The sequence below is a fragment of the Pinus tabuliformis genome, chromosome 3_1, assembly GCF_031772625.1.
Source record: "Pinus tabuliformis cultivar Carrire ecotype Pingquan chromosome 3_1, CPIR1, whole genome shotgun sequence".
Classification (NCBI taxonomy): Eukaryota; Viridiplantae; Streptophyta; class Pinopsida; order Pinales; family Pinaceae; genus Pinus; species Pinus tabuliformis.
In genome coordinates, this window is record NC_142301.1 from 383,803,917 (window position 1) to 383,819,239 (window position 15,323).

At 36.9% G+C, this 15,323-nt stretch overlaps 1 protein-coding gene and 1 long non-coding RNA gene across 2 annotated transcripts; both read right to left on the bottom strand.

The window, feature by feature from the left end:
• Positions 1-1,336: 1,336 nt before the first annotated feature.
• Positions 1,337-2,928, bottom strand: LOC149187332 (uncharacterized). The gene is made up of 3 exons (XR_016255761.1): positions 2,246-2,928; positions 1,967-2,082; positions 1,337-1,794 (listed from the first exon to the last, which is right to left on the bottom strand). It is a non-coding gene; the product is annotated as an uncharacterized LOC149187332 (long non-coding RNA).
• An 18-nt stretch (positions 2,929-2,946) lies between these two features.
• Positions 2,947-8,831, bottom strand: LOC149187333 (malate dehydrogenase, mitochondrial-like). Its single transcript, XM_089411332.1, has 5 exons — positions 8,448-8,831; positions 6,170-6,343; positions 3,658-3,826; positions 3,235-3,296; positions 2,947-3,078 (listed from the first exon to the last, which is right to left on the bottom strand). The coding sequence occupies exons 1-5, from the start codon at positions 8,715-8,717 to the stop codon at positions 2,947-2,949; spliced, it is 807 nt and encodes a 268-aa protein (XP_089267458.1). The 5' UTR covers positions 8,718-8,831.
• Between the last annotated feature and the right edge of the window lie 6,492 nt (positions 8,832-15,323).

The following is a 15,323-nucleotide window of genomic DNA, read 5'->3' on the forward strand; positions in this document are numbered from 1 at the left end:
CAATTTTTGCATCTAGTCTTACGGCAGGTTTTGTATCTAGTCTTACACTAGTTTTTGCTTCTATTTTTGCACCAGCTTTGGTGCCTATCTTTGCACCATGTGTTGAATTGATTTAGCACCAAATTTTGCATCCATTTTTGTGCCCATTTTTGCATCTTTTTTTGGACCATTTTTTACATCCACATTTACGTTTGATTTGTCTCCATTTTTCCCATCTCATTTTGCACCATATTTTGCGTCATTTGTTTCATCCAATTTTGCATCATTTTTAACACCATCTCTTGCATCTAATGTTACATCATTTTGAGCATCGAAATTTGCATTTATATTTGCATCTTATGTTGAGTCATGTGTTGTGTCCACCTTTGCATCTTATTTTGTGTCTAATGGTACATTCAATTTAGAGCCATTTTTTACGTCTACTTTTGTATTTGTTTTTGCACCAAGTTTTGCATCCAATTTTAAGCTATTTTATGCCCCTTTTTGCACCATTTTTTTGTGTCTACTTGTGTCCAATGTTGCACCATTATTTACACCGACTTTTTCATCCAATTTTGCATTTTTTTGGTGTCTAGTTTTACATCGTTTTCACCATCCAAATTTGCATCTTTTTTTGCCTCATTTTGTGTCCACATTTGCATATAATTTTGTGTCTGAGTTCGAGCCTAAATTTGCATGTGATTAGGAATCATTTTTTACATCCAATATGGCATCCTTGGTTTCACCTTTTTTCAGCCCCATTTTGCATCTTGTTTTATGTCTTTTCTTACATCTTTTTTTTTTCCTTTTTTGCACCCAAGTTTGCATCCCAAATTTACACCATTATTTGCATCATCATTTGGCATATTAATTTGTAACGTTTTTTGTTTCTTTTTAACGCTCAACTTTGCATCTTATTTTACATCTAGTTGTTGTCTTTTTTTGCATCTAATTTGGTGCCCATTTATGTGTCCTTGTTTTTGCCCAATTTGATATCCTTTTGTATGCCATGTTTTGTTCCCTTCTTTGTGTCAACTATTGCACAATTTTTCACTTCTAATTTAAAACACTTTGTATGTCAATTTTTTGCATTTTGTATTAATTCCTAGTTTAACATCCAATTTTACTTTCAATTTTGCATCCATGGTTACATCCGCATTTGACTTCTTATATAGAGTATATTTTTCTTTACATATATGACCCCCTTTATAGATTCATAGTGAAATATATGATAGTTTCTAAATATCATTAAAGCAGATATCACAATTCAAAATCATTTGTAAAGAAATTTAAGAGAAATTGACAACATCCATCCAAAAAAATAACAATGTGTCATTAACAATTTTCAAAACATGTATAAAATAGCAACATAATACTAATAAAATCAGTATTATTTTTAATCAAAACAACTAAAATTCAAATATGATTAACAAATCAAAATATTTCATGAATATCGTTATTCTACGATAAATTAACAACATACATAAATCAAACTCATCGTATGATTACAAAATCAAAATGTCTCATTGATATAGGGTAAATTCACAACACCCATCTAAACATAACAATGTCATTCTACACAATAATTTCTTCATAAAAAACAATGCATGTGCATGCCTAGCTACCACCACCAAGATCATCCTCATGATCATCTTGACCATCCTCATTACTCTGATCCACATCATCACCAACACCGCAACTATCATCATCATCTCCTCCTTCACCACCATCATCCTCATCCTCATCCTCATCATCTCCTGATATATGTTGAACATAATTTGGATCATCGTCTTGGCAATCATTACCTATAGCATTCTGACAAAAAAAATCAATATTACATGTTAGTATTAATTACATAACACAACGCATGTTTTTGTTATACAATGTTAACCATAAAATGAGGTAAGATATAATATCTAATAGTACTAAAAAATAAAATGAAAATATGGTTTAAAAGTATATTGGAAATCCAACTAAGATTACATACCATAGAGTCCATCCAAACAACAAATTCAACCCATCTCTTTTGCTGCAGCACCTCCTTTTCCAAATGATTTGGAGGTCTTCAGGGTAAAAATATATATCCCATGGTTTATATTTGGCCTTAAAAAACAGTAGAAAAAATAAAATTTGAGAACACAGGAGCAAGATGAAAAAGGAATTGCATGTCTAAACATTTTGAAGTCTCAAAAAGCATTCATCAACATAGAGAAGACTACAACACTACTCTTCACTTCCAAGTTTTCAACTAATGGATTTAACTAACCAGCAATGTTTTTTGCATGAACCATGCTCAAATGCTCAAGATGAGGTAATGAATGGATGCTATGCGCCTATCTGTGAATTGCAACCACAGGCATACATGTAAGTGCAAATTTGTAAATCTCATACCCAGATTTACCCATCATCAAGCACACAACTTTTGCGGGATCCATTTGACATATCTTATGTTCAAGAAGGAATAACATCCTTGAAGAGACTCATGGCTTTTCTTAGGGAAGGATCTTTGCATGCAGAATCTAGATTAACTCTGAACATTTCAATCAAACTAAGGTAAATGAAAGGCAAAAATCCATCGGTCAAACCTCACAGGTTAAAAGCACCCGCTGAGTTTCACACAAATGAGAAAGCCTAAGGGAAAAGATTTGAGACATGCATGCTACATGATTTCATGTAGGATAAGTACCTAAGCTTAAGGCAAAAGATTTGAGACATGCAAATGTATGAAGTACAAGATTCAGATAAAGAGAAAGAAGCTCCTTCATGCCATATTCTCACTGACAGTGAATCTCAGATTAGGTACTTATCAAGCATGAAATCATGAAGCACACACCATGATAAGATTATCTGACTCCAACTACTGCATCAAGATGAAAAATTCAGCACTCTAGACAGTCACATAAGAATAAAAAAACATTCAAAAGATATGAATGCATATTAGCCACTATAGAGGACCAGAACATAAACTTACGCCATAGACAGTGTGGCTGAACCTTTCCCTTCTTTTGCTTCAACAACTTCAGTTCCTCCATCCTGTGTGCGCTTTGTCAAGGCTTTAATGTCCTCCTCAGACAATACAGAGTTTGGCTTTGGTGTTGCCTAAAAAAAATTATCAAAACAAAAAAGTGTTAGTTCCCTTTTTAACTGTATTGAAGGGTAGGTAATTATGATCTCATTTTATCTTTGATAAATTAATCTTCTAATATCCAAGAGTAAAGAACAAACTCAAGATGAGGATCCAACAAAGTCATATACATGTGAAAAAAGTGGAAGAATTGTAACACCCGCATGTCCACCTACAACAGGAACATCAACTTCTGCAGACAGCATAGGATGACATCAACAACAAACATAAAACTGAGAATTGTATCTAATGTTAAAAAAAGCATGATGTTGGTAAGATCCTGCAGCATATCATGTATTGGGTCTAGCCCAGATGGTTGTGTGCAAAGACTGTTATCCTTCCCACCCGGGTTCAATTCCCTCAAGTGACATCTTGAGCTGACTATATTTCTGATGGCCTTGAGCCCTATGATACCATCCTTGAAATGAGGAGAAGTGCCTGGCATGTTTGCCCAGGATGCATATTTCATGATTAAATTATAAAAAATAAAAGTATTTTACAGAATACTAAATATTTGAGAGTAGCTAAGCATAACAAGCCAGAATTTTAAATACCTTCAACAGGAACTCCTGCTTTTGAAGCATAGAACGTCTTTGCGCGGACAACATCAAGAGTAGTAACACCAAAGAGTTTCTTTTCATTATAGGTCCCTGCCTTCTTAAAAACCTCAGCAGCTATTGGTACAGTAGAATTTACAGGATTGCTGATGATATTTGCAATTGCCTGCCATGGATATCAAGTCCTCAGCAATGCCATAAAAACCAATTCTAGATGATTTCTTGAATCCAAATATACCATTCCTGATAGAAGGAAAACATTATCCAGTACACTCTCCCCCCTCTCCATATCTCTATCTATATAATATGTAACAATATACTATACAGTGTTTTTAAAACCGGAACCGGTGACCGGACCGGTCCACCTAATGAACCGGTTTACCGACCGGAACCGGTCTAACCGGGACTGGTTTGGTCTAAACGAACCGGTTTTAAAAAAATACATTAAATAATTAATTTTTAATGAAACAAAACTATTTTTAAGATGTATCTATCTTAGGAATAATATGATAAGGCGGCCAAAGATTTCTATGAGCTCAAACTCGGGCAACTGATAGATGAAGAATATACTGCCAGGTTCTTGGAGTTGTTTCTAAGTAGTTACTAGTAACTTGTAAGCTTTGCTATATGTTGATCTGTTAGTAGTTACTTGTGCCTAAATGCCCTGCCCGAGGTCCTATCTGGTGAACTGAAACTTGTTTACATAGATTTGGGACCTGTTCGTGAAAATCACTGTACTTTTGTCATTATTGTTCTTCTGTAGATGATGCTTCTTGTGCATGGGACCAATTTTCAGAAAATCACCAGTTGTGTTAAAATTCACGCAGTATGGATTGTAGCATACGGAAGTGTGGAGAGAGTGCCTTTAATTTCAAGGCTGAGCTGTTGCCATCATGACAGATTAACTGAAAATTCCATGGCACCGCACTGCTTTCTCATTAGTGTCCCTCTTACTATTGGTGATGATTGTATAGGATCTGTTCTCTAAAAATTATGTTATACTGTCCCATATGGAAGTATCGTTGAAAGATTTCCTGGAATTCAAGTCTGATGCTGCTATTCTTAGACATGGATGCAACAGGATGCTCAAATGGAGCCACTCATTGACACACTGTTACTCCTGTTTATGATTCTTGTGCAGAGAACCCGTTCTGGAAAAAAACCATATGATGTGATTGATCTACTCTGCTTTGATATTAGAATTTAGTCTTCTGCTGATGCTCTTGTATTGAACCCATTTTGAAAATTTCACCAAACAATGGATTGCACTTGGAACTTTGGAAGTTATTCAGAAAGTGTCCATTGAATGCAAAAATGTAACCATGTTTTTGTTAATTAATGATGGAGATGCATCCGACTAGGATTGAAGTTAAAATCATCTCACCAACTGGTGGGTAAAACTGTATCCGAGTCTCTGGAGGAATACAAGGGAAAAGTTGGGTCAATAATAAAGGAATATTTCGCTACTGACGATGTGGCTTCAGCAGCTGCTGATCTTTCTGATCTGGGCTGCCCGAGCTATCACCATTATTTTGTTAAAAAACTTATCTCCATGGCAATGGATAGGCATGACCGAGAAAAGGAGATGGCTGCAGTGCTCTTGTCCTCTCTGTATGCTGATGTTTTGCTGGGCGTGCCTAAAACCGGCCGGTTTAGGACAGAACCGGCTGGTTTGATACAAACCGGCCGGTTTTCACCGGTTAGGGCCAAAAATCGGGCAAATGCAGAGGCTGACCGGGTTTTTAGGCCGGTTCGGACCGGCCAACTAGCTAACCGGCCGGTTTGACCGGTTACCGGTTTTTCTGAGCGGTTTTTAAAACTATGACTATACATACTGTACACACACACCAGTACATGAACAAAACAAATAATTGTGAAACATACTTCTTTATCTATTAACTTGCCACACTAATGGTAGTACATACTGATTGTATGTAATATATAATGTTATAGAGGATACCTCGTGATCAAGTGGATTTGTGCACAGTTAAATAGAAGACCAAGGATATTTTTTATATTGATATTCATATGCCAATTTTCTCAAAAGTCCAAAAGCTAAGTTACTAACTACAAGAGGAGAAACAAGAATAACAGGGCTTTAACAGTGGCTGCAAACTTGCATTGGACTACACAGCTAATTACTCTTAAGTTCATTTCAATTAGTATTTCCTTCTTATGGGCAAAAGTTAGCTGCAATTTGTCTAAATAAAGAGTCAATAATGAGTCAATCACCTATTCGTTTGACTCAAAGAAGTCTTCAAGCTTCGTTAACCTCTCCAGTAGAATTGATTATATACAAGAACAGTATGTAAATCTAGATCAACAACTTGCTTAAAGATTCTTGCAAATATGTATTTGTATATATTGCCATCTTTATAGATCTCAAACATACAAAGCCTTCGACAAAGCAACTTACAATGAACGTCATGCTTATTCCTATGAAATAGTCAATAAGAAAATCGCATGAAAACAAAAACTTCAAAGAAGATCATAAATCATGACAACTTACCTCTGGGCAGTATTTTGCAATTGCAGAGCAAAGAGATTTAACAATCCCTGCATTGATGTTGAAGAGATCATCACGGGTCATGCCAGGTTTTCGAGGCACACCAGCAGGAATGATCACAACATCTGCATTCTCCAATGCCGTGCCAAGTTGTTCCTCTCCCATATATCCTGCAACCTGCACCCAGGTCACACTGCTGTGAATTACTGACAAGGTCGTGACACAAGCATGATAAAATCAATATGGCAGTACCAAATTAAATGATAAATATGTAGACCAAAAAATAAGAAAAGAAGTTATTATCGCAAAGTTCCAAAAGAAGTAAAACTTGTTATCCTTGTTCCATGACCCAAGCAATGGTATGTCCTCCTCATTGTGAACAAGAATAGGATTATTTGTATTCTATAGTAAAATCCACCTTTTGGCTTTTACCGAGGAGATAGAGCACCAAAAGCAATGATTATGCTCGTAGGAGATTGAAGACCTATACCAACCCACGTTTCAATCAGGGTATAATCTTGTCCAATCCAGGTATACGACATTTCAATCAGGGTATAGTCTTATCCAATCCAGGTATAAAAGTGATGCTGTGATAAATAATTAGCATCTCACAAGCCACTTTAGGGAGTTTATTCAACCTTAGTTTAATTTACGCTGCGAAGACTATTTTGATTTAATCTACTCATGGATAAAGAGGCAAATCTAAACGACCCCAAAAAGGTTGGATATAGAGGCAAATCCAATATGCAGAGGGTCATCAATTCAATCCTCACAAAATAACAAATTGACAATGCAATGAGACTATTCTAACTTCTAAGTAGTCATTAGGCCAAGTATGACTTAGATCCATCAGATCAAAAAGTCCTAGTCAGCAGAGGCATATGATCCAGCCGTGGATTCTGCTAAAAATATAGATGCACTTTTCATCAAAAAAATATGAACTACCTCGTCCATTGGGCTGTGGTTTAGTGGCAAGTTGTAGGGTGCTTGTCATGAGGATGACCCAGGTTCAAAACCCAGGAGGCATATTCCCATGATAATGCGGCTGCCCATGTCATTCCAAAATATGAAGTCGGGTTAACGTGATAAACACCAGTTCAATGATAATGCAGAGGTGCTGTTAATGATGACCCCTGTGCTATTGAGGTTTGCACAGATGAGCCCACCTGCAAGTCATGCGTGACTTTGATGAATAGATGCAATTAAGGTGTTTCACCCACGCCAGTCAAAAGGCCTTGACCAAACAAAAACAATAATAGTGAGCCCAACCTCAATTTCAACCTTCTCCTATCAATAGCAAATACTACTACTGCTAATAATAATAATAAGCACAGCCCAAATTTCAATCTAGCCATAAATGTCAGGCAGATTGTAGTCAAGTAGTTAAATCATAGCACTTTCAGTGCCCTCTTAGAAGTATGTTGCGGCATTATCTCACCATCGGAGTTAACTACCATATTGAGATTCAACAGACAAGATCAGGTGCAAATCCTGCATGAAATTGGTGGAATAGAGATTCTATGTTTGTAGCATCTACAATGAGGGCAAAACCCACTATGTTAACAGAAAGACATTTGCCAACAAGAAAACAATCAGTCAAATCCAATATTCACGGTGTACAATACAATCGTTTTAGAATGACAATGCGATGGGCGTTGCTTCAATGGATTGTTGGGCCAAATGTCACCTAGATCCATAAAATTAAAAACCCTAATCGAGTAGGTGCACATGATGCAGCCATGGATTTCCACGAAATAAATATCTAGGTGCTTTTTTTCATCAATCAAAATATGCACAAACACATTTACAAACTGACCATGAAAGTGAATTGAGTTGACCATTAACGTGAATTGGGTTGTGTTTAAGAAATTAAATCATTGCGCTTTCAGGGCTCAAACCCACGTTCAAAGGCCCCGGAAGGCATATTTCCTGCAAAAATGTGGCCAAAAGAATAAATTCCACATTCGAAGAATCCCAGAGACCTTGACAGGTTATAGCAGTGGAGTCTAAGCCTGGTATAAGGCCTAGTTCCTTTAAAAAAATAGGCGCTTACCAAAATAAATAAATTATCTGACCATGGACAATATCAGAAACGTAAAATCAAAGAACTAATAACAGGTAAAACACTAACGAAAAGTAGATCCTACCAAGTGGGTCGTCGTACGATCGATCCCAATGGAGATCCCTTGAAACTAAAATCAAAACATCTCTATCGTTCGCAGAGAGAACAGATCCAGCATACAGAGAACGAAAAAAACGCGGTAGGAAAAGAGGAACCCACCTCAGCACGGCTGTTGATGTGGCCGACATCTGCAGCCACACCTGGAGTGCCAGCGATATCATAGAGCGCCAACTTTGACACCAGAGGATTGAGTTTCATCAGAAGAGCCAATGGCTGCCCGATACCCCCAGCAGCTCCCAACACAACAACCTTGCGTGGCGGACTTCCACCACTCGAATAAAACCTTCTCGGCATAACATTAGTTTTGAAAGAAGAAGATGATGCATTCTTCAGTGCAGATCCCACCAATCGTCGCATTGCAGAACTCATTTTTGCCGCTGGTAACACTGAAAGAATGCAAGCTGAAGGCAGATGAAGAAGAAGGGGGAGATTCCAGAGCTTAAAGGCCGAATCAATGGAGATGTGTGGATACGACTTTGTTAAAAGGGAGTTTAAAGCCTCACGGTACTATGCAGGGCTTTGGTTTAATCTATTTTATTGCGAAATTCTTAGTTATTGACAATCAGACAGCTCGTGATAGAAATCCCTCTTTTGGGGGGACGAGGTTCAGGAATGGAACATCATGTGATCGAAATTTTCAGTTGGTCAAATGTTAATTAAGTTATTATAAAATAGAGATATTTTTTATTTTATTTTTTTAAATAAATTTAATAATATTAGGAGATTTTTATCAAACTCTGGTTAGGGGTCAGACTAGTTTACAATGCATTTAAACATTGCAAATCTCGGTGTGTTTAAAAGGAAAGTGTTTTTTTTTTTTCAGGGGTGTTAGTTATTTATGGAATATGTCATATTGTGGATATTTTGATTGATATTGGACCATTTTAGTTGTTTGTTATGTATGTCGAATAGTCCAATCCCAAGGAATCCTCGAAAGTGGTGAATCTTTGCAGAGAATCTTTAAAAGTGGTGAATATGATGTTAGGGTGTTTTTTAAAAGGGAGTGATAATTGAGATAGCTATATATTTTAAAAGAATATGTTTTTAGGGGTTATAAGAGTGTGAAAGACCATTTTCCATTCTAGGGAAAGGGAAAGGTTTATATTTAGGGATTAGGATAGTTTTTAATTTTTATTTCAAGGTAATAAGATCATTGAGGAAAGATATTATAAAAATATAATTGTTGATGGAGATTTATAATGATAATTAAATCTTTTTATAAAGGTATAAGGTAGGGTTAAAGAATGTTGTTATAAATAGTTTACAGGATAAATAAAGAGATAGAATTGTTTGAAAGAATGGAGTTATTTCATGCGCTTAGCGCAGTAAATAACAAGGTAGTTGGGTTAATGTAGCAAGTAAGTTAGATAAACGAGTATTTTAAAATAAAATCCGGTAAGGGTATTAATCCCATAAGAGTTCAACCTTGAGCTAATAATGACATATTTTTGTAAGATTAGAGGATTTAGATTATATTACTGCGAGAAAAAATGTGATTATAACATAGATGGATTGGTTTGGTCTATCGTTAGGGAGGTCAAAGCAATAGCACATAAACAAAATTTTCATATTGCTCACATTCTTTCTGACCTGAGAGTCTGGGAATTTAAACCAAAAACAAGGATATACATAGACAAAATTACATAAACTAAGAGACCAAAATACATTCTGAAACAAGTAGAAGAATAGAGACGGTATAGAGAGAGTTATCATTTTTCCTAGAGTTGCACTTGAGTTGTCATTCTACAGGGTGTTAAGTATGAGCTCGAGGGTGAGAGTCATCTCCTGTGGTTGATGGAGCCTGGGTAGTAGATAGAATTTGGTTGAGGTTGTCATCCATGTCATTCAGCATGTTCTCCATGTTGTTCATTCTGTCCAGGAGTTCTAACATCAAATAAGGAGCTCTTGTTAGGTGTCAACCCTGTCAGTAAGTACCCGGCCCATGAGTGTCTCAGTATGCCATTACAGGTTAATATTCTTAAGCAGAGGCCCTCGCCCTGGTGGAGTTTCTGTTATCATGAATATAATCTTGTGTTTCTCGCTCCACGTGATGATTTGGCACGTATCTTCTAGCCCAGCGAACTTGCCCTTTGATGTAAGTGATAGCTCACTACATGACCTCAAGAACGAGACGTTGATAATGGTCCACGATGGCTCCGGTGGAATCCTGAGCATGGGAGGCATGCAGGGAGGGAGGAGTAGGAGAGGGGGGTTGACTCGATCTGCCCCTATGTTCTGCCTCTGTGGAGATGGTGGTGCAACATCGAACCATGACTGAGTGAGAGGTAGGGGCGGCAGAAAGTCGATTGAAAGGAGGAACAAGTTGATGGTGGGTAAAAATAAACTAGATAGAGGTTAACCTTTCTAACTGAAAGTGGGGGGGGGGTTAAAATTGTGAGGAGGCTCAGGTGAGGAAACCTGCAACAAAAATAAAGCCAAGCATGGGGACAGAGAGACAAGATCCGAAATTCCGAATCGGAGCAAGAAGAGAGGTTGTGGAAAAGAACCAATCCTGAAGTGAGTTGCAAGGGGAGTAAAGGAGAAGACCAAACTTGATTGATAGAGATCCTTGTAAAGGAGAGGCATGGATGATAACCGAAAGTGGAGATCCTAAGGGGTTGATTGCAAGTGCAAACGTCGGGGATTACATGGCACTTGCAAGCTAGAGTCATTGATAGAGTGTTGCAGGACCCCATGACCATATGCCCTATTTTAAAGGCTTCGAGAATTGGCTGTATTTTTCTCTTAATGATCCAACATGATATGCTTTGCTTCTTTAAATGACAGTGGTGTACTCACCTACACAAAACCATGAATGTGTGCTCGATTCGAAGAGTGTGAGATCTACGAAATGATAGTAGCCCACCTCCTTTCGTACAAATGCCTCTAATACCATAAATATCATCCTCTACTGAGAATTGTGATGGTGGTGGCAGATATGCCATGCAGGTCGCTAGGTGTGGGCATCTTGCCTCCCTCTCATATGATTACTACAGATCATGGTCAATCAGGAAAATTAATGTTGTGCACCCACCTTAGGGAACTTTGTCTTGTTCAACAATGTCCTGACATTCATGCTTCCATTGAGCAACAAAAATTTGTTCCCATAGAGATTCCATGACCTCTAAAGTGAAGTTGAGCCCTTCATTGGCAAGCATGTTTACCAACTTGTTGCCCTTTCTTAGTATGTGTTGGAAAGCGAGTGCATTGAAGTTTAGGAGTTGTTTTGTGATATTCTCTAGACTAGCCAAAAGTCTCCAACTCCTTTAGCTCGAGTAGCCCTGCCTACCACCATCTATTTGATCTCTGCAAAGAAATGTAGTAAGATCATTTCACAGACTAGGAAATTTGTTTTCCTTATGATTCACCCTCAAGACAAGAAGAAGATTGTGGCCACAAATTCCAAACATGGCTCCTCCGCACAGTAGTAGCAGATGGACAAGGTCATGGAGGAGTACAAGGACATTTTCACCTCACCTGCGGGGGTACCTCTCCATTGTCAGGTCAAGCACTCCATCGATCTGACCCCAAGCGCGTCATTCCCAATGGATCAATATATCGACGTTGTGTTCTGGAGAAGAATGAGATCAAGAGGCAAATTCAGGAGTTGTTGTAGAAAGGGCACATTAGGAAAAGCTCATCACCCTGTGGGAGTCTAATTGTATTGGTACATAAGAAGGATGGGACCTGGAGACTCTATATTGACTATCGGGTGCCAAACAAAATCATTGTCTATAATAGGTACCCAATCCCATGGATTGATGACCTTCTGGACCAGCTCAAGGGGGGCAAATATTCCAGCAATATTAACTTGAAGTTTGGTTAATTCTGATGTGTGGAAGACTGCCTTCAAATCCAAGGAGGGACTTTTCGAATGGTTGGTCATGCCTTTCAAGTTGACGAATGTTACTGCAACCTTCATGAAGTTGATGGATGACATCTTGTGACCCTTCACCAATGCATTTGTGGTGGTGTATTTAGATGACATCTTAATCTTCAACCAAAGTTGGGAATGAACAAGAGGTTAGTCATGATGATAATACATGGAATGAATACTTTGATACAATTGTTATACTTTGTGGGTGTTATAAATAAGTTCAGTTATAAATTAATGGACGATATAAGTACATCATATAGTCTAATCTCTAACCTTGGAAAAAATAATGCATGTATCAATTATTTTAGGTTGGCAATGGAATCAGAACAAATGAGGAGTTTAATCATTTTGATAGACCAATACAAATACCTGCATATGGACGTGGCCTACGCCGTACAATTAAATCACGCAAAAAGAAATGGGTGGAAGAGGATATGACAATGGAGTTTGTAAATGAAATAGAAAATCAACACAATGAACAAGAGGTTGGTCATGATGATACTACATGCATAGATGAATAATTTGAGACAATTGTTGTTTTTGGATGTTCCTAAGGTAGAAAATCTAAGAATATGAAATTAATGTGGCTTGTTTTTAAAATAATGTGTTCAAAAATAATATTTTTAATTTATTGTATACATGTATAATGTTGTTTTGTTGAGTAATTTATTGCGTATATCTTTGAAATGGATCCATGTTCTATACAGTAATTGCTATCTAACATTAAATAATGGTTGCATTTAATTATAGGTAAACGATGTTGATGATACACCTATTAATGATCAAGATCCAACTAGACCATTAAGAATTCAACGAGATGATCCAATTCATCCTTTAAACCATACTAGGAGAAGAAGAGAAGCATTGAAGAGAGCACTACCACGTGAAAAATTTGAGGAATTGATGAAATTAGGATACATTGATGACATGCCATCCACTACTCAGAGTAGAGATGTCGATGGAAATGTAATGCATGAAGAATGATAGTAATACGTATCCAGAAGATGGTATTGAAACTAGTAATTGTTCACGAATCCATAAGATTGTAAGGTCATTCTCATTATCATAATCATTGTCATCATCATCACCATCATCCTTGTCATTGTTATTGCCATCATTACATTATCATCATAATCACCATTCATGCCATCATCATCATCATTATGGACATTGTTTGCAATTGTTCATAATTGTAGATGTTGTAAGAAATATCATCAACCCAAAAAATGTGATCAGTGCTAGAAAAGGGTTGTTTAGGACACATTGATATACGTAAGAGAAATAACAACTCTATTTTTGACAGATGATCGATGATGATCATCATCACCACCATTATCATCGTCATTGTCATTTTTATCATCCCCATCATCATCATTAATGTAATTTCTATCGACATTGTTGTAATCATGCATCATCATCATTCATGCCATTATTGTTTTTGATGATGACCTAGATGAAAATGATGATCATGACACCAAAGATAATGCTTATGATTATGACAATGACAACATCTAAAATTGGGAAGATTCACCAACGTCATTAGCATCGTCATCATCATAATCATTGCCATCATCATCATTGTCATTGTAACCACTATCGTCTTTATCATCATAATCACAATTCCTGTCATCGCCATCATCTTCATTTTCATCATTGTCAATATTATTGACATTGTCATCAATTGTTCATAATTGTCAATGCCATAAGGAATATCATCAATGCAGAAAATATGATGAGTGTTGGAAAAGGGATGCAAAAGCGAACATAGAAATGGGGGCAACAATAGAAGTAAAATTGGATGAAAAGTGGATACAACATAAGTAGATGCACAACAACATGAAAAACCTGACACAAAAGTGGATGCAAAAGTAGATGCAGTTGTCAATGCAAACTTGGATGCAACCATGAAGGCAAAAGTGGAAGCAAACATGGGTCCAATGGTAGGTGTAAAACTTGGCACAAATTGTGGTGAAACAAATGTGGATGCAACAATGGAAACAAAAGTATATGCAAAAATGGATGAAACAAAAGTGGATGCAATAGGGGATGCAAACGTGGAAGCAAATGTGGTTGCAATGGTAGGCGTAAGATATGGTGCAACAAAAGTGGATGTAACAATAGACAAAAAATATGCAAAATAAGATGCAAAAATGGATGTAAAAGTGGAAGCAAACATTGATGCAACAGGCAAAACAAAATTGGATGCAAAAAATGGATATAATGTAAGTAGATGCAAAAGTAGATACAAAACGAGATGCAAAACCCAATGCATAAACCTGACATAAAAGTGGATGCAAAAATAGATGCAATATTTGATGCAAAAGAGGATGTGAACATGGATGCAAAATTGGAAGCAAACATGGATACAACAGTGAGTGCAAAACATGGTGCAAATTGTGGCATAACAAAAGTGGATGTAATGATAGATGCAAAAAAAGAATCAAAGTATGATGCAAATGAAGATGTAAAAAGGGATGCAAAAAGTGAAATTTAAAATGGGTGCAACAGTGGATGCAAAATTGTGTGCAAAAGTGGATGCAATAGAAGTCGATGCAAAAGTAGATTCAAAACGAGACACAAAACCCGATGCAAATCCCGGTCCAAAATTGGATACAAAAAGGGATGCAAAAATAGATGTAGTAGTTGATGAAAACCTAGACGCAAATGAGGATGCAAACGTGGATGAAAAATTATAATCAAAAGTGGGTGCAAAAGGAGGTGCCAAACTAGGCGCTAATTGTGGCACAAAAATATTAGATGCAATAGTGGGTACAATAATAGATGCAAAAGAGGATGTAAATATGGATGCCAAACAAGAGGGAAAAGTGGATGCAACAAAAGTAGATGCAAAATTTTATGCAAAACTAGACACAAAACTCGATGTAAAACTTGGCGCAAAAGGGATGCACAAATGGATGCAAAAATGGATGCAAAAAATGATTTAAAAAAGGATGCAAAAAAGGATGCAAAAGTCGATGCAAAAGTTGATGCAAGTGTAGGTGCAAAAAGTGGATGCAAATGAGGATGCAAAAGTATGTCAAACAAAATTAGGTGCCAAACTTGATGCAAAACCTGGAACAAAACCTGGTGTAAAGGAT

What these genes read in the sequence shown, in the direction of transcription:
- LOC149187333 (XM_089411332.1), bottom strand. Translation starts at nt 8,717, where the DNA reads ATGAGTTCTGCAATGCGACGATTGGTGGGATCTGCACTGAAGAATGCA. An exon ending in AGCAGGAGTTCCTGTTGAAG is followed by an intron (nt 3,297 to 3,657) that starts GTATTTAAAATT and finishes TGCTGTCTGCAG; the next exon opens with AAGTTGATGTTCCTGTTGTA. An exon ending in TTCTTCCACTTTTTTCACAT is followed by an intron (nt 3,079 to 3,234) that starts GTATATGACTTT and finishes AATTTTTTTTAG; the next exon opens with GCAACACCAAAGCCAAACTC.